This window comes from Vipera ursinii (assembly GCF_947247035.1).
Source record: "Vipera ursinii genome assembly, chromosome: 3".
Lineage (NCBI taxonomy): Eukaryota > Metazoa > Chordata > Lepidosauria > Squamata > Viperidae > Vipera > Vipera ursinii.
This window is the reverse complement of record NC_139516.1, coordinates 209763114-209787773: the sequence shown is the minus strand read 5'-3', so window position 1 is coordinate 209787773 and position 24660 is coordinate 209763114. Positions and strand designations below refer to the sequence as shown.

General features: G+C 46.1%; 1 protein-coding gene across 1 annotated transcript; it reads left to right on the top strand.

Moving 5' to 3' along the window:
• Positions 1-361: 361 nt before the first annotated feature.
• On the top strand, positions 362-23518 carry LOC310637704 (lymphocyte antigen 6E-like; the record flags this gene model as incomplete). The annotated part of the gene is made up of 3 exons (XM_083358205.1): positions 362-413; positions 14549-14671; positions 23310-23518. The coding sequence occupies 3 exons, from the start codon at positions 362-364 to the stop codon at positions 23516-23518; spliced, it is 384 nt and encodes a 127-aa protein (XP_083214331.1).
• Between the last annotated feature and the right edge of the window lie 1142 nt (positions 23519-24660).

The window sequence follows — 24660 nt, the reverse complement described above, 5'->3', positions numbered from 1 at the left end:
GGTCGCGGAGGGGGCTCCCCAGGGCCAAACTCGTGGGGTGGATAGGGGACTCCGAGTAGCCCGTGGAAGAACTGGGGCTGGAGGGCGGAAAAGCTAGGGGTTAGAGGCGCGACCCCTGCCCACCCCCCAGCCCCTTCTCCCCGCAGCTGTGTCTCCAGCGCAGGGCCCAGCCAAGACGCCGCAGAGGCTGGTCTCCGGCTGTTCCGCAGGGCAGGGCAAGATGTTACTAGCTGCTTACTCCGCCCTGGCCGCGCGTCTATTTAAATGCCGAGCGATGCAATCGCTGCCGCCTTCGCCTTCGCCTTCGCGTTTTCTTTTTCCTCCGATCCGTTCCGCCGCCACCGGCCTCTCCCGGGCCACGATGAAGCCGCTCTTCGCCTCGCTGCTGGCCGGCCTTCTCTGCGTGCAGACGGGTAAGGCTGCCCACCTACCTACCCACCCACCCACCCACCCCAACGTCCGCACCGGCTCTCGCCCCGGTGGGAAGGTGGAAGCCAGCCTGGTTTCGCGTCGCCATGGTGCAATTCCTGGCTTGGGGTGCGGGTGGGGGGTGGGAATCGGAGGCGACCTCAGCCGGGTGGGGTGAAGGGTGGTGGGGGGGTTCCCAAGGGGGCCAGAGGAGCTGAAGCGGCTCTGATTAAGGTGTGTGTGGTGGGGTGGGATTCAAAGATCTGGGCGAGCTGCGATGCCAGGTTTGGTGAGTGTTTTATTTATTTATTTATTTAATTTTAATTCCATTTATATCCCCGCCCTTCTCCGAAGACTCAGGGCGGCTTACAAGCTTAGCAGCAGCCTTCATTCTATGTAGATGCCTGCTTATTAGGGCTTTCACACATCCCCATGCGGCATTATTACAAAGTCAGCTTAATTGCCCCCAACAATCTGGGTCCTCATTTTACCTACCTCGGAAGGATGGAAGTCAACCTTGAGCCCTGTGGGACGCGAACCTGCACTAATTGAAGGCAGCTGGTGTTACTTAAGGAGGCATTAGCCCACTGCTCCACCAAGGCTCTTGGAGTGTTGGCTTTGCCAAAAGCGGTCCGGTTCTTTGTGGCGTGTGGTTGTCGGGATCCGATCTCAAGCCGCGATTGTATTTTGGATGGGGGTGGTGGTGGGTGGTGGTGGAAGGAAGCGCTTTACAAATGGCTCTTTAGCATCGCTGGTTTTAGCCAGGTTGAAGCCAACTCTGGTTTCATCATTGCTTTTGCTGTGCGTAGTTTCCTGCTTGTTAAGCTGTATAAATACAATAAACTCTGTGTAGGCAGACAGACATATTTGGGACACCCTGGGTTGACTGGTCTCTGAATCCCAGAGTTTCAGGAAGGAAAAACCTGTCTGTAGACCATGGATTCCTAGATCATGGATTCTAGTCCAACCCTTTCCCTGTCCATGACAAAAGGGCTTGCAAGATGCCCATTTGAGGAGATGCTTTCTGTGGCCACTCAGTAGGACTGGCAAGGGAAGATGGGCATTTTGTATTTTTATAGCTTTGTAGTATTCTATTTATAAAGCTATAATAATACAAAATGCCCATCTTCCCTTGTAGTATTCTATTTATAGGGACGTGGTGGCTCAGTGGGTTAGGACGCTGAGCTTGTCGATCAGAAGGTCGGCAGTTTGGCGGGTCGAATCCCGAGTGCCGCGTAACAGAGTGAGCGCCTGTTACTTGTCCCAGCTTCTGCCAGCCTAGCAGTTCGAAAGCACGTAAAAATGCAAGTAGAAAAATAGGGACCACTCCGGTGGAAAGGTAGCAGCGTTCCGTGCGCCTTTGGCGTCTAGTCATGCCGGCCACATGACCACGGAGACGTCCTCGGACAAGCGCTGGCTCTTTGGCTTTGAAACAGAGATGAGCACCGGCCCCTAGAGTTGGAAACGACTAGCATGCATGTGCGGGGGAACCTTTACCTTTTTAAATTCTATTTATAAAGGTGTGTTTTTTTAATATTGTGAGCTGCCCAGAGTTAACATGCAGTAAGATGGGTGGCTGATAAATTAGGTAGATAGATAGATAGATAGATAGATAGATAGAGAGAGAGAGAGAGAGAGAGAGAGAGAGAGGATGGATGGATGGATGGATAAATAAAAAAGATAGATAGTTATAAGTAGAATAGATTGGATGGGTGGATGGATAGAATAGATAGGATAGATAGATTGATAGGATAGATTGGATGGATGGATGGACGGATAGATGGACTAACAGGTAAATGGACAGACAGACAAAATCAGGTAGTGCTTGACTTACAATAGTTCATTTAGTGACCATTTAAAGTTATAGCGGCGCTGAAAAATGGGACTTATGACCATTTTCACAGTTACAACTTTTGCAGCATCTCCATGATTACATGATCAAAATTCAGATGCTTGGCAACAGACTCTTATTTATGATGGTCGCAGCGTCCCGGGATGTCACGTGATTCCTCCTTAGCCAGTGGATCCGGCAGTTGAGTCTGAGGAATCAGATGATGATGATGAGGGGCCTGGAGTGTCATTAGAGCCAGAGGGAGGCTCTGAGGAGCTCGAAGATTTACAGTTGGACGAGAAGCCCAGCCCCTCTACTCGCGCTCAGGCTGAGACACGGCTGTGCTGGGAGTCTGAGTTGGACAGGGATGAAAAACAGCTGAGAAATATCCAGGATGCATGAAAGTGCCGGCAAGAGAAGCGAGTAGGAGAGAGGAATTGAATGGGGCGGCTCAAAAGGCAAAGGAGAAGGCATTAGGAAACCATGCCTTGGCTGAATGATAAAAGGGAAGGTGTGGGAGGTGCTGGTTGCTGAAGGCAGCCATTCGTGTTGAGCATCGAGTTTCTGTGGACTGTGTTTGTTGGCCTTGGGCATTGTCTCAGGTCTGTGAATAATAAAAGGGGTTGGTTTTTTCCTGCAATTTCTGCCTGCTTGTTGGGAGAGGGGCTTCTCCTTGTGAGCATAACGAGGACTCACGTAGGCTGGGACAGAACAACGTGATCCCCTTTTGCGACCTTCTGACAAGCAAAGTCAATGGGGGAGCCGGATTTGCTTGACAGCCGCTGTCCCTGATTTAACAACTGCAGGGATTCACCTAACAACTGTGGCAAGAATGGTCGTAAAATGGGGCCACGTTGCCTTAACGAATGTTGCACTTAGCCACAAAAGTTTTGGTGCTCAGCTGTGGTTGTTAAGCACCCAGTTTGAAGCTTTCAGAATGTAGCTGGCACGGCTTATCTTCGGACGGACAAAAAAAATGCTGGTTTCACCGTTGGCTTGATCTTCTTCATTAAAGCCTAATTATTATAATTACTCCTCAGCTGAAGTTGGAAGAAGTCCTTGGCTTTTCTACTGCTGTTCCTCCCAAATATTCCTGTAGCTATTTATGTGCAGGTGTTTGCCAGCAAGAGTGAACAGACGGGTCTGGCACAACCAGGCAGGTTGGCAGCTGGCATCCCTGGCCTCAAAACTGCCCTATCTTGAAGCTCCCTCTTATCATTTTGTCATAATTGCAGCAGGCCCTCAAATAGGTTGACAATAAAGAGCATCTTTGAAACTGAACATTAAGAAAACCAAGATCATGGCATCTGGCCCTCTCAATTCCTGGCAAATAGATGGGGAAGAAATGGAGGTAGTGACAGATTTTATTTTCCTGGGCTCCAAGATCACCGCAGACGGGGACTGCAGCCAAGAAATTAAAAGACGCTTGCTCCTCGGGAGGAAAGCCATGGCAAATCTAGACAGCACACTAAAAAGCAGAAACATCACCCTGCCAACAAAAGTGTGTATAGTCAAGGGTGTGGTCTTCCCAGTTGCAATGTGTGGCAGTGAAAGTTGGACCATAAGAAAGGCTGAGCACCAAAGAACTGAAGCCTTTGAACTCTGGTGCTGGAGAAGACTCCTGCGAGTCCCTTGGACTGCAAGGCGATCCAACCGGTCAGTCCTAGAGGAGATCAACCCTGACTTCTCTTTAGAAGGCCAGATCCTGAAGTTGAAACTCAAATACTTTGGCCACCTAATGAGAAGGAAGGACTCACTGGAGAAGAGCCTCATGCTGGGAAAGGTTGAGGGAAAGAGAAGAAGGGGACGACAGAGAATGAGGTGGCTGGATGGAGTCACTGAAGCAGTAGGCGTGAGCTTAAATGGACTCCAGAAGATGGTAGAGGACAGGAAGGCCTGGAGGAACGTGGTCCGGTCAGTCCTAGAGGAGATCAACCCTGACTGCTCTTTAGAAGGCCAGATCCTGAAGTTGAAACTCAAATACTGTTTCGTTCCAGCCTACGACTGGCCCTGTTGGAATGTCAGGGACAACCCCTTTTTTATATTCAATAGGCTGGAATTAAGCCAACCAAATTTATTTGCAAAAACTAAACGGAACAGTTCAAAACAGAGTTAAACAAATACAGACCGAAACTATATCAGAAGCTCTTCAAACGGTTGCCTTCAGCAACCAGCACCTCCCACACATTCCCCTTTTAAACAGCAGTCTCAAGGCGTGGCTTCACTTTGCCTTCTCCCGAGGTGGCTCATTGCTTTTCTTTGTTCACTTCTGCTTGTCTGCCTCATGCTTCGAGCGTCCCTGAACAGAGCCAGCTGTGGATCGTCTTCTTCCAATCTTTCAGGCTCACACAGCTGGGTTTGAGGAGGAACAAGATGGGAGGGGAGAGCTCTGCGGTGCATCAGAACTTTCCTCTGCAACCAAAGGCTCTCCAAACCCCTCCTCCTCCTCCTCTTCAGAATTGTCCGACTCAGCTGCCGAAACCACAGGCTGATGCTGAATCACAACAAATACTTTGGCCACGTAATGAGAAGGAAGGACTCACTGGAGAAGATCCGAATGCTGGGAAAGGTTGAGGGCAAGAGAAGAAGGGGACGAGAGAGAATGAGGTGGCTGGATGGAGTCCCTGAAGCTTAAAGGGACTCCAGAAGATGGTAGAGGACAGGAAGGCCTGGAGGAACATTGTCCATGGGGTCGCGATGGGTTGGACACGACTTCGCAACTAACAACAGCATCTTGGCCAGGCTGGGACACCGGTACCTGCTTTATTTTCCACCCCTCCCTGTAAAGCGGCTTAAGGGGTGGCTTGGAGGAATAGAGAGAACCAGGATCAGCCTGGCAGAGACCGACATCCTGTGCCGCTCCAAAGTCTGAACCAAGGCTTGAGTCAGCTTGCGTAAGTCACAATACGCTTCATCCACCTCCCTTTGAGAAAACTTCCTGTTCGCTGACCTACCTCCACTTTTTGCCAATTTCTTAACCCTGCAAACTACCTTCCCCAAGCTTGGTGCTGCCATTCAGATGTGGCGAATGGCAATTCCCAGGTTTTTCAGCTTAGCTCCGGACAATTTCTCCTGCATCATGAGAGAATTTTCCATGCTGGTCCCCTCAACTGAGAACCAGTTTGGTCTGATGGTGAAGGCACCTGGCTAGAAAGGAGGAGTCTGTGAGTTCTAGTCCTGGGTGACTTGGGCCAATCACCAGGAGACTGTGAATTTTATTCCCATTTTAGGCTGGAAAGCCAGCTGGGTGATTTTGGCTCAGGGAGTTCTAGTCCTGCCTTAGCCATGAAAGCTGACTGGGTGACTTTGGACCTATCACCAGGAGACAGTGAGTTCTAGTCCTGCCTTAAGCATAAAAGCTGGCTGGGTGACTTTGGACCTATCACCAGGAGACAGTGAGTTCTAGTCCTGCCTGAAGCATAAAAGCTGGCTGGGTGACTTTGGACCTATCACCAGGAGACAGTGAGTTCTAGTCCTGCCTGAAGCATAAAAGCTGGCTGGGTGACTTTGCACCTATCACCAGGAGACAGTGAGTTCTAGTCCTGCCTGAAGCATAAAAGCTGGCTGGGTGACTTTGCACCTATCACCAGGAGACAGTGAGTTCTAGTCCTGCCTGAAGCATAAAAGCTGGCTGGGTGACTTTGCACCTATCACCAGGAGACAGTGAGTTCTAGTCCTGCCTGAAGCATAAAAGCTGGCTGGGTGACTTTGGACCTATCACCAGGAGACAGTGAGTTCTAGTCCTGCCTGAAGCATAAAAGCTGGCTGGGTGACTTTGCACCTATCACCAGGAGACAGTGAGTTCTAGTCCTGCCTGAAGCATAAAAGCTGGCTGGGTGACTTTGCACCTATCACCAGGAGACAGTGAGTTCTAGTCCTGCCTGAAGCATAAAAGCTGGCTGGGTGACTTTGCACCTATCACCAGGAGACAGTGAGTTCTAGTCCTGCCTGAAGCATAAAAGCTGGCTGGGTGACTTTGCACCTATCACCAGGAGACAGTGAGTTCTAGTCCTGCCTGAAGCATAAAAGCTGGCTGGGTGACTTTGCACCTATCACCAGGAGACAGTGAGTTCTAGTCCTGCCTGAAGCATAAAAGCTGGCTGGGTGACTTTGCACCTATCACCAGGAGACAGTGAGTTCTAGTCCTGCCTTAAGCATAAAAGCTGGCTGGGTGACTTTGCACCTATCACCAGGAGACAGTGAGTTCTAGTCCTGCCTGAAGCATAAAAGCTGGCTGGGTGACTTTGCACCTATCACCCACAAGCACTACCGATGGCAGGGGAATTAAGTAGGGATTTCGGAAAGGAGCTGCCAGCAATGACAGCAGGCTGTTAATAGTAGCAAAAAGCAACCGGTTGAAGTCACAGCAATCCCCACCACACCCACAAGCAAACACACACACACACCCACACACGCGCAGGCACAGGTTGTCCTGTGCAGATCCTTCCCGGCCGATTGCCTTCCCCCCCCCAAAGGAGCAGCGCAAAGAGGGAGGAGATGTTTTTGAGAACTTGAATTGGGGAATGAGAGAAAATTAGGCTTCCTTCTCTTCCTCCCTCCCTCCTCCTTTCAATGTGTTCTCCTCCTCCTCCTCCTCCTCCTCCTCCTCCTCCTCCTCCTCCTCCTCCTCCTCCTCCTCCTCCTCCTCCTCCTCCTCCTCCTCCTCCTGGTTTCTTTCACCTTCACAAAAGAAGGCAAATAAAGATTACAGCTGGGATCAGTCAGCAAGAGAGATGGGATTCTTCTCTGCTTGAGAGCCCTCTCCCCTGCTTCTTCTTGTTTTTTTTTTTTTGGTTTTTTGGGCAATCCAGACATGCATTTTTTTTCCAGATGTTCACCTCTAGTTTAGCTCATCCTCTCCATCTGTGGAGCTCCTAACTTATTGGGGAGGAGAGTGACTGGAGCGATTGCCCCAGGCCCGTAGCTGGGAAAGTCCGGAAGAGAAGGGCTGGCTTTTCAATAACTCCCATCCTTCCTTTCCTTCCTTGGCCTTTGTCTAAATCATCTTCAGCCCCCCCCCTCACTCCTCCTCCTCTCCACAAACACTCCCATTGCTTTCTAGCACTGATAATGTTATCTAGTTGGGTCTTGAAATGTCTGCAAGAAAACGAGCAAGCTCAGAGAGCACCGAGGACCCCACAGTCTTCCTCCTCCTCCTCCTCCTCCTCCCCACAAACCCTATTCCCTTCTAGCATTGATAATGTTACCTAGTTGGGTAATGAAACGTCTGCTAGAAAGAAAACCAAGCTCAGAGAGCACCAAGGACTCCAGAGTTCTCCTCCTCCTCCTCCTCCTCCTCCTCCTCCTCCTCCTCCTCCTCCTCCTCCTCTCCACAAACCCCACTCCCTACTAGCACTGATAATGTTACCTAGCTGGGTAATGAAACGTCTGCAAGAAAACAAGCAAGCTCAGAGAGCAACAAGGACCCCACTGTCCTCCTCCTCCTCCTCCTCCTCCTCCTCCTCCTCCTCCTCCTCCTCACAAATCCCATTCTATTCTAGCACTGATGATGTTACCTAGTTTGGTAATGAAACGTCTGCAAGAAAACAAGCAAGCTCAGAGAGCACCAAGGACCCCACAGTCCTCCTCCTCCTCCTCCTCCCTCTTCCTCCCTCTTCTCCTCTGCTTCCCTTCCTCCTCCTCCCTTCCTCCTCTTCCTCCTCCTCCTCCTCTCTTCCTCTTCTTCCTCCATCTCCTCCTCTGCTTCCTTTCCTCCTCCTCCCCCCCTCCTCCCCCCTCCCTCCCTCCTCCTTCTGCTTTCCCAGTTGTATCTCCACCCAGGCCTTCTCCACTCCCTTGGATTTCCAACCAAGGCCTTCTTCTGCAGATCCCACCGTCCGTGGTCTCCATCTGGTGAGAGCATTCTTCTGAAAGAACATAGATCAGCCCAGGGGGCTTCAAGGGGAAGGCAGAAAATTGAAATGGTTACAGTCGCCTTCTCCCTTATGCCGAGTTGAACACACAGTTTGGAAGACCATCTTGCCCTATTATCTTTGCTAAGAGGTCATTTTTTTGGGGGGAAAGCCAGCAGGTTGCCCGTAGCAAAACACTCGCATGAATACCACAGGGAAGATGTGATGAAAGATGAAAAGTCTTTGGTTTCGTAAGACATGTACAAATTTAACCGCACATTCCACTGGGAAGCTATTGCTCTCTTAGTTCAAACCACAAGCCACATCCAGCAATGCTAGATAACCTGTAGAAGCCCAGCATTCTGATATATCCAAGTTGAGATAAAGCAGATCCACAAATTACATTTAAAAAAAAGAAAAGCAAAAAGCATTGGTGGTTGTTGTTGTTAGTTGTGAAGTCGTGTCCGACCCATCGCGACCCCATGGACAACGTTCCTCCAGACGTTCCTATACTCTACCATCTTCTGGAGTCCATTTAGGCTCAAGCCTTGGTTACATCCTTCCTTATCATGCTCGAAGCAGTTCAATATCTAGGCAACCAATTCAACAAGCTTTGGAAAAAGGGCAAAGAAGAGCAACTCAGATGATTGAAGGTCTGGAGACTAAAACATACGAAGAACGGCTACGGGACTTGGGTTTGGCTAGTCTAGAGAAAAGAAGAAATAGGGGAGACATGATAGCAGTCTTTGAGGGGCTGCCACAAAGAAGAGGGAGTCAATTTATTCTCCAAAGCACCAGAAGGCAAGACAAGAAGCAACGGATGGAAGCTAATCAAGGAGAGAAGCAACTTGGAACTGAGGAGAAATTTCCTAACAGTGAGGACAATTCACCAGTGGAACAACTTGCCTCCAGAAATGGTGGGTGCTTCATCACTGGAGGTTCTTCAAAGAGAATGGACAGCCATTTGTCTGAAATGCTCTAGGGTCTCCTACCTGAGCAGGGGGTTGGACTAGATGACCTCCGAGGTATCTTCCAACTCTGTTCTTCTGTTCTTCTATAACACAGCGAGATCCAACCTTGGAGACATTTTCTGGCAGTGGGAGCAATTAATCAATGGAATATCTTGTCTCCTGAGGTTATGGGTGCTCTGTCTCTGGAGAGTTTCAAAACTTGACTAGACAACCATTTGATCAAGATGATTTAAAGACTAGAAGACCTCTGAGGTCTCTTCCAGTTGTAACAGTGAGGACAATTAACCAGTGGAACAACTTGCTTCCAGAAATTGTGGGTGCTTCATCACTGGAGGTTTTTAAGAAGAGACTGGACAGAGACTGGAATTGCATAGGGCAGGGGTAGGCAACCTCGGCTCTTTTATGACTCATGGACTTCAACTCCCAGAATTCCTGAGTCAGCTATGCTGACTCAGGAATTCTGGGAGTTGAAGTCCATGAGTCATAAAAGAGCCGAGGTTGCCTACCCCTGGTATAGGGTCTCTTGCTTCAGCAAGGGGCTGGACTAGAAGACCTCCAAGGTCCCTTCCAACTCTGTTATTCTGAAATGGTCTCCTTTTTGAGCAGGGGGCTTGACTAGATGACCCCCCAAGGACCCCCTTACAGCTCTATTCCAATTACTAAGCAAGAATAATCTAAGATCAACCTTTGAATCACCACCATTCCTTTAGTGACTGTTCGAAGTTAGAGCAGCACGGAAAAAAGTGACTTACGACCGTTTTTCATACTTACGTCCGTTGCAGCATCCCCGTGGCCACGTGATTCAAATTCAGAAGCTGGGCAACCGGTTCATACTTACGACACTTGCGGTGTCCCTGTGGATCCCCCTTTGTGACTTTTTCGCAAGCAAAGTTAGTGGGGAAGGCAGGTTCATTGAACACCTGGGTCCCTAACCGTAGTGATTCACTTCACGACCGTGGCAAGAGAGGTCGTGAACTGGGGCAAAAAGTCATTTAAGAACTGCCTTGCTTAGCCAGTTGCCATCGTAAGTCAAGGACTGTCCGTATATCCCAGCAAGGCAAGTGGGCAATTGGAAAGAGACACACCGTAGAGTCACCCTGGTCAAAACAGGCACCTCGATATGATAACAGTAATACAAGAATGCTCGGACGATCCGGAGGCAAAGAAGCGTAAAATGACACGGCAAAGGAAGAAAGCAAGAATAAGACTGAAGAAATATGAACATTTTTAAGAGGCCTGAAGTAGATAATGTTAAAATAGACAGGATGGTACTGGGATTACGAGAAGGATTTGACGAGTAGATAAAAATATTGATTACCCAACAAAAATAATAATAAAAATAAAAAAACAAAATACAAATGTATGAATATTAACATTGAAATATTGAGTTTTTTTAAAATGATATGGGTTAAGATGTATGTATATGCTAAGAATTATAGACTGTAGCTAGTATATTTGGATCCAGAGATATGAAGGATGTATTGAATGTTAAAATGGAACAAATTTTGGTTAATGTTTAATATGCGGAAACTATAAATGAGAAACAAGAATATTTTATTGTCCTCCTCTTTCTTTTTTTCCTCTTCCTTTCTTTTTTCTTTTTTTCTCTTTCTCTCTCTTTTTTTTCTCCTTGCGATTTCTATCTTAATGACTACTATTTTAAATATTGTAAAATTGATATAGATACGGAAATGAGATAAATGAGAACTGGATTACATTATTAAGCATTGAAGAGAATTGTATAAAGGAAAAAGAGGTTATTTAGTAATATGAAATCGAAATCTTAAACGTTTTAATTTTAATATTAATGTAAAATTAAAGCTAGAAAAAATAGATAAGGTGTTTGATGTTATAAAGATGGAATGTTAAAATATGAAATATATTAAAAGATCGATGGATATACATTCAAAAAATAAAATAAAATAAACTATAAAGTGTGATGGATAGCAATAAGAAATATGTTAATTTAGATAAGAGATAATATATATCGAAGAAAAACGAGAGAGGAAGTATTGGCTATAATAATGTGGAGATTTGTAATAATATGTATCTGTCTGAAATGGAACTATTGTAACTCGGACACCACATTGCTTTTTAAAGATATTATTGTAAACATTGAAAAACTAATAAAATATTATAAAAAAACAAACAAAAAAAACCAGGCAGGATGTTGTGGTTCCAACAGACGAAACTCTTCAAAGGAACTTTGAAGGCATTTTTTTACCTTAAAGGATCTTTTATTTGAGTAGCACAACATTGGCACTTACATAATTGAAGCCCACAACTGAATTCCTGTCCCTTGGGCACATGGTATCAAAGCGATTAACAGTCATAAATCACATTCTCCAATTAGTTTGAATTATGGGCTTCGTCTCCAGCTCTCCAGCCCGCCAATTCTTTATCATCTCTGGGCTCAGTTACCTTGATTCTCAGGCTACGTTTAGTGTTGTTATGTCTAGCTCGGCTCTCATTCACATCCCCCCGCCTCCCAGCATCATTTAACTCTAAAAGCGAAAGGGGGAAAATGGCTACATTTCCATCTGTTGTTGATGCAAAAACACCCGAGGTTAGCAGCGTTGACATGGCATGTACGTCCAAGACCAAGAAATCCCACACCCCTTGGGGTCAAATTAGTGAAGTGGAGAGTGAAGAATTGACAAGGAGAGAAACTAGCTGACCAAGTTCTTTCCAAAGCTGTAAACCATCTGAGACATTGTGGTTTGGTTTAACTCCCTGAAAGGAGGAACAAAGTTCAGAGAAGTTCTCGCGAAGGAGTGACTGTGACAGTCTTGTGGCAAGACGGACAAGGAGAAGGTGGGAATGATGGCTCTTTAAATGTCAGTTCCTCTTTAAGGCCGGTTGTCTGTCTGCAGTTAAATTCCAAATGAATTGCAAAACTAATAATAATAATAATAATAAAAAAAAATCCATATAGAGACTTCAACCTTTTTTTAATTTTTTTTATTGATTTTCTAATTTTACATTGAAGTGTTTAAAAAGTGGCATGGAGGCTGAGTTACTTGATAATTCAATGACATACAAGGATCCTTAGACTCCAACTACCGTATTTTCCGGCGTATAAGACGACCCGGCGTATAAGACAACCCCCTACTTTTAAGACGTTTTTCAAGGTTTTTTGTCGTATACGCCGGAAAATACTTACATGCCCTGCCCTCCCTGTCCGTCGCAGAGGAGGCGAAGGCCCGACTGGCCCCGCCGGCCCTCCCGCTGCTCCCGCGCTTCTGCCGGCCCCCGAGGCGCAGCGTTTCCCGGGCAACAGGCAGCGCCGGAGGGCAGCCGCCACCCCGCCACGGCCGGCGCCCCTCCTGCTTCCCCCCCAGGCCTTGAACTTCTCCCATTCGGCGCAGGGTGGGGCAGCTCCGCCCGCAGCCTCTTTTTCATGTGCCGCTTCCCTCTCACCGTCAGCCGAGGCGCGCTCGGCCCGGGCTCCTGGTCCCTCTTCCCGGCCAGCTTCCCGCCCTGCCCCTCATGGAGCTGAACTGGGCGTGCAGCCTCTCAGTGTGGCTGCTTTTCCTGGGCAGCCTGGCGGTGTGGCTCCTGCGCTCGGACCTGTTGCTGAGCCGGCGGCTGCTGCTGCACGTGGGGCTGCTGGCCGTCCTGCAGGCGCTGGGCCGTCCTGCCGCTGCCCCTCAGCGCCGCGCTTACGGCGGCTGCCTGCTGGCTCGTCTCGGCCAGCACCGCCCGGCGGAAGCGCAGCATCGGACGGGAGCAGGACTTCCCTGCCGGCTCCCGTCCGACGCTCTTCCCTCTTGAGGCAGCTGCTGCCTGAAGAGGGAAGAGCGTCGGGCGGCAGCCGGCAGGGCAGTCCTGCACACACACGCACTCCCCAGCTGCTAAGGAGCAGCCGGGGAGTGCGTGCGTGCGCAGGACTGCCCTGCCAGCTCCCGCCAGACGCCACCCACTGATTTTCAGGCGTATAAGACAACTGGGCGTATAAGACGACCCCCCAACTTTTGAGGTGATTTTCATGGGTTAAAAAGTCATCTTATACGCCGGAAAATACGGTAGCACATTAAACATTTCCTCTCTTTTCCCCTGTTTACTGTCTCATGTTTAAATTAATACAATTCTTATTATATCGATTAAAAAAATTCCTTACATGTATCAATAATTTATAAATACACACATACATACATATACATATACATATATATGTGTGTGTATACATATATATATATACACACATACACACATACATACATACACACACACACACACACACAAAGTCCTCGAACACTGGGATGGATAAAAAACAGTCATTTATTGTTAAAAGGTCATTAGAAACAATAAAAAGACTGTTTTTTATCCATCCCAGTGTTCGAGGACTTTATAATAATAATAATAATAAAGTTGGAAGGGACCTTGGAGGTCATCTAGTCCAACCCCCTGCTCAGGCAGGAAACCTTATACCATTTCAGACAAATGGCTGTCCAGTCTCCTCTTAAAAACTTCCAGTGTTGGAGCATTCACAGCTTCTGCAGGCAGGTTCTAGGTTGCTTCTCTCCTTGACTAGTTTCCATCCGTTGCTTCTTTATACTTTATACCCACACACACACCGCTGCAATTGTTTTAAAAATTCGAGTCCCGGGTGTATTCATGATAAAAATTACAAAAATCGCTGATCTTCGAGACTAAAAAATTTATTAGAAACTAAGCTTTTGTCAGCATCTGCTGACATTGTCAAAGTATAAGTCAGGATCTGGGAAAGCTCGTTTTTATAACCCTTTAGAATTTAACAATTTGGACAAGGCGCGTGTAAAGGGTCCGTCCATGTCCAGGCAGTATTTTGGTTGCCCAGTCTCTTAAAAGCGTCCAGTGATGAAGCACCCACAATTTCTGGTGGCAAGCTGTTCCACCGGTTAATCGTCCTCACTGTCAGGAAGTTTCTCCTTAATTCTAGGTTGCTTCATTCTTTGATCAGTTTGCAACTGTTGTTTGTCTTCTTGGCTTCATACACCACATTAGCTTCCTGGCTTACTTACTGCATTACAAGTAGTCCTCAATTTACAAGAGTTCAAACAGCAGCACTAAAATAGTGATTTATGATCTTTATTTTTTCATAATTACGACTGTTGCAATATCACGTGATCAAACTGACATTGATGACGATTGCAGCGTTCCAGGGTTATGGATTCCTCTTTTGTGACTTTCTGACATGCCAAGCCAAGGAGGAAGTCAGATTCATTTAACAACCGGATTCCTAACTTAACATCTGCCATGATTCACTTAACAACGGTGGAAGGAATGGTCGTCAAACAGGGCAAAACTCACCAAACAAATGTCTTGCTTAGCAAAGGAAATTGTGGGTTCCCGTTGTAGTAAGTTGAGGGCTACCTGTATTCCCATTTTTGTCTTTATTTTATGATGCTGATAAGGCTTTGCAAAATTGCCAGGATCTCTCCCCGTTTCATGACATTACTCTAATCTGTGCGTCTCTGTGTTTGCTCCTATGAACCCCTTTGCAGTGTCTTCGCTCATGTGCTTCAAGTGCGACAAAGTGGAAGATAACTCGCAATGCTATTATAATATAGAGACCTGTAAAGAAAACCAACCCTACTGCACCACACAATATTTTGGTGGAGGTACAGGTAAGTGGATGCAGCCCTCTGGGAACTTTTCATTATAGAATAGAATAGAATAGAATGGAATAGAATGGAATAGGATAGGATAGGATAGGATAGGATAGGATAGGATAGGATAGGATAGGATAGGATAGAATAGAATAGAATAGAATAGAAGTAACAATTAGAATAGAATAGAATAGAATAGAATAGAATAGAATAGAAGTAACAATTAGAATAGAATAGAATAGAATAGAAGTAACAATTAGAATAGAATGGAATGGAATGGAATGGAATAGAATAGAATGGAATGGAATGGAATGGAATGGAATGGAGTTGAAAAGAAAATATGGAATAGAATAGAATAGAATAGAATAGAATAGAATAAAATAGAATAGAATAGAAGGGTAGAGTAGGGTAGGGTAGGGTGGAGTAGAGTAGAGTAGAGTAGAGTAGAATAGAATGGAATGGAATGGAATGGAATGGAATAGAATGGAATGGAATGGAATGGAATGGAATGGAATGGAATGGAATGGAATGGAATAGAATAGAATAGAATAGAATAGAATAGAATAGAATAGAATAGAATAGAATAGAATAGAATAGAATAGAATGGTAGAGTAGGGTAGGGTAGGGTGGAGTAGAGTAGAGTAGAGTAGAGTAGAGTAGAATGGAATGGAATGGAATGGAATAGAATAGAATAGAATAGAATAGAATAGAATAGAATAGAATAGAATAGAATAGAATAGAATAGAATAGAATAGAATAGAATAGAAAATATGGAATAAATAGAATAGAATAGAACAGAACAGAATAGAATAGAATTACAGAATAGAATAGAGTAGAGTAGAGAAGAGTAGAGTAGAGTAGAGTAGAGTAGAGTAGAGTAGAGTAGAGTAGAGTAGGAGCAGAGCAGAGTAGAACAGGACAGCACAGGACAGGACAGGATAGGATAGGATAGAATAAAATAAAGAATATTCTTTATTGGCCAAGTGTGATTGGACACACAAGGAATTTGTGTCCGGTGCATAACTCTCAGTCTATGTACAAAAGCAACAAGTGATAAATAATCACCATAAAACTACATTCATCATAAATCATAAGATACAATACTCAGTGATAGTCATAGGATACTAAGTACGCAAACAACATAAATCATACTAGGATACTAAATAAAGCAACGTAAATCATAAGATACAAGCTAGAAAGTCATAGTCGTAAGAAGATAAGGATAATAGCAATGCAGTCTTACTAGACAGTTTGACAGTGTTGTGGGAATTAGTTGTTCAGCAGAGGGATGGCATGGGGAGAAAAAATGGCTTTGTGTCTAGTTGTGTTGGTGTGCTATGTCCTATAGCTTTGATTTGAGGGTAAAAGTTGGAACAATTATGTCCAGGATGTGAAGGGTAGTGGAGAGATTCAGCCGGTTTATTTATTTATTTATTTATTTATTTATTTAATTTATATACCGCCCTTCTCTCAAGAGACTCAGGGCGGTTAACAGGGCAATACGTAAAAGACAGATACAAAAGTTAAAATTATTAAAACATGATTAAACAATGCCCATAGTACAAATTTAAAATTAAAGTCATAATAACAAACCCACCCCATCCCATCAGGCCAGGCCCGCTTCCTTAAAGAGATGGGTTTTAAGGTCGCGCCGGAAGGAGCGGAGGTCGGGCGCCATCCGGAGCTCTACCGGAAGATGGTTCCATAAGTCCGGTGCACCCACAGAGAACGCTCTCCCCCTGGGGGCCACCAGTCGGCATTCTTTGACCGGCGGCACCCTGAGGAGGCCCTCTCTGTGGGAGCGTACAGGGCGGAGGGAAGTTGACGCCGGCTGCAGGTGCTCCCCAAGGTATTCTGGACCCATGCCATGGAGGGCTTTGTAGGTCATTACCAACACCTTGAACCTCACCCGGAAGACAACTGGCAACCAATGCAGCTCGCGGAGCAAAGGTGTAACACGGGAGTATCGGGAGACCCCCGACACAACTCTCGCGGCTGCATTCTGTGCCAGCTGGAGCCTCCGAGTGGTCTTCAAGGGTAGCCCCATGTAGAGAGCGTTGCAGTAATCAAGACGAGAGGTCACGAGCGCATGAGTGACCGTGCGCAAGGCATCCCGGTCTAGATAGGGCCGCAACTGGCGCACCAGGCGAACCTGGGCGAACGCCCCCCTAGTTACAGCTACAATATGGTCTTCTAAAGAGAGCTGTGAATCTAGGAGGACTCCCAAGTTGCGAGCCCTATCTACAGGAGGTAATGACTCACCCCCCATAATGAGGGGTGGGATATCCTGAATATCCCGGGATGCCGGTACGCACAGCCACTCCGTCTTGTCGGGGTTGAGACGAAGCCTGTTCCTCCCCATCCAGACCCGGACCGCCTCCAGGCACCGGGACATCACGTCGAGGGCATCACTGGGGTGGTTTGGGGTCGAAATGAAAAGTTGGGTATCATCAGCATACTGATGATACCCAACTCCAAAACCACGAATGATCTCACCCAGCGGTTTCATGTAGATGTTGAACAGAAGGGGCGAGAGGACCGACCCCTGAGGGACTCCACAAGCGAGAGGCCTCGCGGTCGACCTCTGCCCCCCCGTCAACACCGACTGCGAACGTCCCAGGAGATAGGAGGAGAACCACTGAAGAACCGTGCCTCCCACTCCCAATCCCCTGAGACGCCGCAGCAAGATACCATGGTCGATGGTATCGAAAGCCGCTGAGAGGTCTAATAGGACTAGAACAGAGGAGTATCCTCTGTCCCGAGCCCTCCAGAGATCATTCACCAGCGCGACCAATGCCGTCTCCGTGCTGTACCCAGGCCTGAAGCCCGATTGGTACGGGTCTAGATAATCCACTTCATCCAGGACCAGAGGGAGCTGATGCGCCACCACACTCTCAACAACCTTCGCAAGGAAGCGAAGGTTGGAGACTGAACGAAAGTTATTCAAAACAGCCGGATCCAAGGTAGGCTTCTTGAGGAGAGGTCTCACCACCGCCTCCTTCAAGGCGGCGGGAAAACTGCCCTCACTCAAAGAAGCAGCTATAACCGCCTGGAACCAGCTTCGTGTCCCCTCCCGGGCTGCATAAACCAGCCAGGAAGGGCACGGGTCCAATAAACATGTGGTGGAGCTCAGCCTCCCCATGATCCTGTCCACTTCCTCCGGAGTCACAGGTTCACACCAGTTCGGCAGAACCAGTAGCTAATTTTTTGTTGCCTGGGACTAGAATGGACTTCCAGAAGTGGCATCCATACAGAGAACTGGTTGTTCACATTTTTGAATTCCACCACTGGATTCAAATATGTGAACAGCTGGTTCTCTGCGTAGATGCCACTTCCAGACGTCCACTCTGGGCCTGGGCAACAAAAAATTAGCAACTGGTTCTGCCTAACTAGGGACGTGGTGGCTCAGTGAGTTAGGACGCTGAGCTTGTCGATCAGAAGGTCGGCAGTTTGGCGGGTCGAATCCCGAGTGCCGCCTAGCAGAGTGAGCGCCTGTTACTCGTCCCAGCTTCTGCCAACCTAGCAGTTCGAAAGCACGTAAAAATGCAAGTAGAAAAATAGGGACCACGACGGTGGGAAGGTAACAGCGTTCCGTGAGCCTTTGGCATCCAGTCATGCTGGCCACATGACCACGGAGACGTCCTCGGACAAGCGCTGGCTCTTCGGCTTTGAAACGGAGATGAGCACCGGCCCCTAGAGTTAGAAACGAGTAGCACGCATGTGCGGGGGAACCTTTACCTTTACCTCTGCCTAACTGGTGCGAACTGGCTGAATTCCACCACTGGTGAGGGGATCCGTAGATATTTTCTCAGCCCTCTTTCTGAGCCGTGCAGTATATGGATCCTCAAGGGAAGGCAGGCTGGTAGCAATTGTTTTTCTTGAAGTTCTAATTGTCCTTTGAAGTCTGTGTCTGTCTTGTTTGTTTTTTGTGCCAAACTTTTACTACTACTTCTTTTTTTTTTTAACTTTACTGTTGTTTCATTTGACATTGCAATCTTCATTCTGGAAGAGGAGGTCCTTCCCCTTTCAAAACAGATTCTTAGAGGTTTCTTGGGTTAACAAGGCACATATTTTTGCTGATCAAAAATTAAATCAATCAAAGCACATATTTTTCAAATGAGTAAATCAATCAAAGTACATATTTTTCATCAGCAAAAATACGTGCTTTGATTGATTTGCCATTTTTAAAATATGTGCTTTGATTGATTTAATAATATACAATAACAACAAGAACAAAAATAAAATAAATAAATAAATAAATAAATAAATAAATAAATAAATAAAGTTGGAAGGGACCTTGGAGATCATGTAGTCCAACCCCCTGCTCAGGCAGGAAACCCTATACCAGTGATGGCAAACCTTTTAGAGACCGAGTGCCCAAACTGCAACCAAAAACCCACTTATGTATCATTGGGTGCCGGGTGGGTGTGGCCCATTGGGTGGGTGTGGCCTATTGGGTGGGCATGGCTGCAGTGATAACGGCAGACTGGGTGGGACTAAAAAGTTCAATCAATTCCAACTTTGCGAGATCTTTTTTTTCCCACGAGAAGTTGAAATTGATTGATTGAACCTTTTTTTATTTTTTTAGCCCATGGCGGCAGAGGCCTAACACAAAAACATTTTATAAAACCTAGCTGAAGGCCTAGGACTGGGGCGACAGGACACATGCCCACAGAAAGGGCTGTGCCATAGGTTCGCCACCACAGCCCTATACCATTTCAGACAAATGGCTGTCCAGTCTCTTCTTAAAAACTTTCAGTGCTGGAGCATTCACCAGTGCTGGAGGCAAGCCGTTCCACTGGTGAATTGTTCTGACTGTCAGGAAATTTCTCCTTAGTTCCAGGTTGCTTCTCTCCTTGATGAGTTTCCATCCGTTGCTTCTTGCCTTGCCTTCGGGCACTTTTGTTCTGTACCAGCCTGCTACCGGCCCTGCAGAAAAGGCAGGGACAACCCCTTTTACAAGAAGGCAAGAGGATGGAACTAAGCCTGCCAAATTTATGGATACAAAAGCAAACAGAACAAGACACAAACCATGAAACAGGAGCTATTCAAGCAGTTGCCTTCAGCAAACCAGCCCTCCCACGCATTCCCCTTTTATACAGTTCAAGGCGTGACTTCTCTCTGTCTCCTTCCAAGGTGCCCCATTGCCTTCCTCTGTTTACTCCTGATTGACTGCCTCCTGTGTCGGCCGTCCTTGAACAGGGCCAGCTGTGGGTCATCTTCATCCACGCTGTCAGGCTCACACAGCTGGGTCTGCATCGTGACCAGGTGGGAGGGGCCTGGCTGAGGGCTCTCATCATCAAGCTCTCCAACCCCCTCAGTAACCTCTCCAACACCCCCCTCCTCCTCCTCCTCTGAATCATCCGACCCAACTGCCGAACCCACAGGCTGACCCTGAATCTCAACAACTTTGGAGAATAGCTTGACTCCCTCTTCTTTGGGGCAGCCCCTGAGATACTGGAACACTGCCATCATGTCTCCCCTCGTCCTTCTCTTCATTAAACTAGACAGACCCAATTCCAGCAACCGTTCCTTATACGTTTTAGCCTCCAGTCCCCTGATCATCTTTATTGCTCTTCTCTGCAATTTCCAGAGTCTCAACATCGTGTGTGTGTGTGTGTGTGTGAGTGTACGTGCGCTTTGATTTACCAGTCAGCCTAATATCAATAGCTGGGAAGATACTGGAAAAGATAATCAAAAAAAACAGATCTGTGAACACCTAGAAACAAAGTTATAACTAAAAGTCACCACGGGTTTGTTAAAAACAGATCATGTCAAACCAATCTTATTTCATTCTTTGACAAAGTGATTAAATTACTAGACCAATGAAATGTTGTAGACATCACCTCTATTCTGATTGATTGATTGATTGCCTCAATGCTATGGTTCTCAAACATGGCAACTTTAATACATGTGGACCCCAAATCTCTGGGGAATTCTGGAATTTGAGGTCCATGTGTGTTACAGTTGCGAAGGGTTTGACAAACACTTCCTTAAACATATAATCTTTGCATCTACCTTTGATAATACAATTTCTCCCCCTGTATTTTGACCTTCAATACTAGTAGATCTATACATCTATTTGGAAGATCTGAAGGCTTCCTTCCCTACAAACCAACCAAAATCCCAAAAACTTTCTTTTCTTTAAATATATTTTTATCAAGAATTTTAATTAAAATAGTAAGTTACTGTAAGTTAGAAAAGCAGAAGAGAATGGAAAGAAATAATTAAAATGACTGTGAAAAGCAAGAGAAGAGAGAAAAGAATAGAAAGAAAGAAACACACACACAAATACACATCTATCCATCCATCTATCTATCTATCTATCTATCTATCTATCTATCTATCTATCTATCTATCTATCTATCCACGCACACACACATCTATCTATCTATCTATCTATCTATCTATCTATCTATCTATCTATCTATCTATCTGTCTATCATCTATTTATATCTATATCTATGTATCTATGTATCTATCTATCTATCTATCTATCTATCTATCTATCTATCTATCTATCTATCTATCTATCTATCTATCTATCATCTATTTATATCTATAACTATGTATCTATCTATCTGTGTATCTATCTATCTGAACTATCTAATGAACTAAGGCTTGTGACCAAAGTCAAAAATAACAAAAAAAAAGCTTCTTTCAACATATAAAAAACAAGAAAAAAGTTAAGGAAATGATTGGTCCATTAGTGGGGGAAAGTGGCAAGGAGGTGACAAGCAACAGGGAGAAAGCAGAACTATTTAACTCGTGTTTTTGCATCTGTCTTTACACAAAGGGAAAAAGCAGTCCAACCTACCAAAAACAATTCCATAAAAAACAGAATAGAAACGCAAGTTAAGATAGGCAAGAAAATGGTAAGTGAGCACCTGTCCAGCCTAGACGAGTTCAGATCACCAGGACCAGACGGATTACACCCCAAGGTTCTCAAGCAACTGGCGGATGTGATCTCAGAACCACTGAACTATATTTTTCAAAGATCCTGGAGCACTGGGGAACTACCAGAGGACTGGAAGAGAGCTGATGTAGTTCCCATCTTCAAAAAAGGGAAAAAAATATATCCAGGAAACTACAGATCTATCAGCCTGACCTCAATACCTGGGAAGATTCTGGAAAAGATAATCAAACAACAAATCAGCGAACACCTTGATGCAAACAAAGTCATCACTAAAAGCCAACATGGGTTTCTCAAAAACAGATCACGCCAGACAAACCTGATTGCATTCTTTGACCAAGTGACAAAATTAGTGGACCAGAGGAATACTGTAGATATAATTTATTTGGACTTCAGTAAGTAGATCACAACCTACTACTTGATAAGATAGAAAAATGTGGCTTAGATAGCATCACCACTAGATGGATTCGTAGCTGGCTGACAGGCCATACTCAGTGTGTGGTCCTCAATGGAACTGCATCTACATGGAGGGAAGTGTGTAGTTGGGTGCCCCAGGGCTCTGTTCTGGGCCTAGTGCTTTTCAACATCTTCATCAACGATTTGAATGAGGGGATAGATGGGGAACTCATCAAATTTGCAGACGACACCAAGCTGGCAGGAATAGCCAACACTCCAGAAGATAGGCTTAAGATACAGGAGGATCTGGACAGACTCGAACACTGGGCACTATCTAACAAAATGAAATTCAATGGTGAAAAAAGTAAGGTTCTACATTTAGGCAGGAAAAATCAAATGCATAGGTATAGTATAGGTGGTACCTTGCTCAATAGTAGTAACTGTGAGAGGGATCTGGGAGTCCTAGTAGACAATCACTTCAATATGAGCCAGCAGTGTGCTGCAGCTGCCAAAAAAGCCAACACAGTGCTAGGCTGCGTGAACAGAGGGATAGAATCAAGATCACGTGATGCACTAATACCACTTTACAATGCCTTGGTAAGGCCACACCTGGAATACTGCATCCAGTTTTGGTCACCACGATGTTAAAAAGATGTTGAGACTCTAGAAAGGGTACAGAGAAGAGCAACAAAGATGATTGGGGGACTGGAGGCTAAAACATATAGGAAACGGTTGCTGGAATTGGGTATGTGTAGTTTAACGAAGAGAAGGATGAGGGGGAACATGATAGCAGTCTTCCAATATCTCAAGTAAAGTTAATAACTGTTCACCCCCTATAAAGTTAAACAGATCTCTTCTTTCCATATCCCATTGATTGATTAATTGATTTATTAAATTTATATGCCGCCCTTCTCCCGAAGGACCCAGGGCGGCTCACAACAATAAAAAATTAAGAAACATAAAGTACAAAAATTAAAAAAGAATGAAACAATAAATATGATAAATACATGACAATTTAACCCAATAAAAGCCTAATTTAAACCGTAATCAGTCCAGACCCGCTTGTTGAAATAACCAGGTCTTCAGGTCATGGTGGAAGGCATAAAACATCAGCTTATCAATGCTGGTGCCATCAAAATGTCAATAAAGGGTCGCCAAAACTGCCTCCCCGCCCCCCCCCAAAATTATTTCAACTTTGATCAAATAAGCCAACTTTATATTCCTCCCTTTTAGTTCTTTTAGATTTATTATTTCAATCAGCTACTCTTGGGGAGGAGAATTTTTTTATTTTATTTATAAAGGATGGAGACAATATAACAGTTTTTAAACTTTCTTCCTGACCTGCAGGTGACCGTCACAAGCAACTGATCACCAAAAAGTGTTCTGAGAGGTGCCCCGAAGTAGAGTTTGATGTCGGTCTGATGGCTTTCTCTATGAAATGCTGTAATACTTCCTTCTGCAACACAAGCGGTGCTGTCGGTGTGAAGACCAGCTCCTTTTTGCTGCTGGTGGCCACCTTGGCCAGTATCGTCTGCACCCTTGGGGCCAAGCTGTAATGAGAGACTGCCTCCAACCTATCCTGAAAAATTGTAGGTTAAAAAGAATATCTCTCTTGCTTCTCGGATCTGCTTCGATACTTTCAACTAATAGTCCAGCCTAGTTCTGGGAACACCTCGGTTGTGTTCGACCTACATGGACCTTTTCTTGGGTCAAGGGCCTGATTCTCCTTTCCTCTCCGATGGTGATTTTTGCAGATGTTTGTGACTTCTTTGCAATTGCTCCTTGGAAACGCCAGCCCACAGGAGTGACCAAGGTTGTGGGCAGGGGGTAGTAAGATGCACTACTGTAGACTTGTGGAATAAGCCCTCTGGGTAGTGGTTTACTCCTCCTGGGAGAAGAACCCCAAGCCTTGCTTGAAACAACCTTGCTTGCAAGGAAATCTACTTAGGGGTAATGATCCCACTTGCTTGCTTTACACTTGGGCATCTATGGAGATTCTCAGCCATCCAGGCCAGGGCTGTCCCAAAGGTGCTTTTTTTCCAGGAGGCAACTGGACTTTCTTGTTTTTCTTTGAAGACATTTTCACTTCTCATCCAAGAAGCTTCTTCAGCTCCGACTGAATGGTGGGGAATGGAAGGATTTATACTCCTTACAGACAGCTGGTCATTTGCCTTCTTTTAGAGCAGGGGTGTCAAACTCAACTTCATTGAGGGCCGCATCAGCATTGTGGTTGCCCTCAGGGGGCCGAGTGGGTATGGCCAGGGTGGGCGTGGCCTACTGGGTGGGCGTGGCTAGAGTGGGTATGGCCTACTGGGTGGGCGTGGCCAGCTCTACATCCTTCGCATCAAGGGTGCCTATGGGGGCCTGGGCAGGAGTGGGACAGATCTGAGGGTCTCTGGCAGAAGGAGGGTCTCTGGGCCAGGGCCAAGGCAGAGGGGGCCGTTCCCTCACTGTTTCCAGCATGGCTTCGCGGGCCACATGAAACCACGTCGCAGGGCAGATCTGGCCCCCCGGGCCTTGTGTTTGACATGTCTGTTTTAGAAAGTCGTGGAGGCCACATGGAGGTTTACCTGTGTCCTCAGTCAGTGGTGCAAATGGAAAACGGGAACTACTTGTGCTTCAGTTTGAGATGCAGACAACACAGAATCATCCCCAATAGCCTTCGCCTGTCTTCAACAGTGAAGGGACCCAGGCCAGA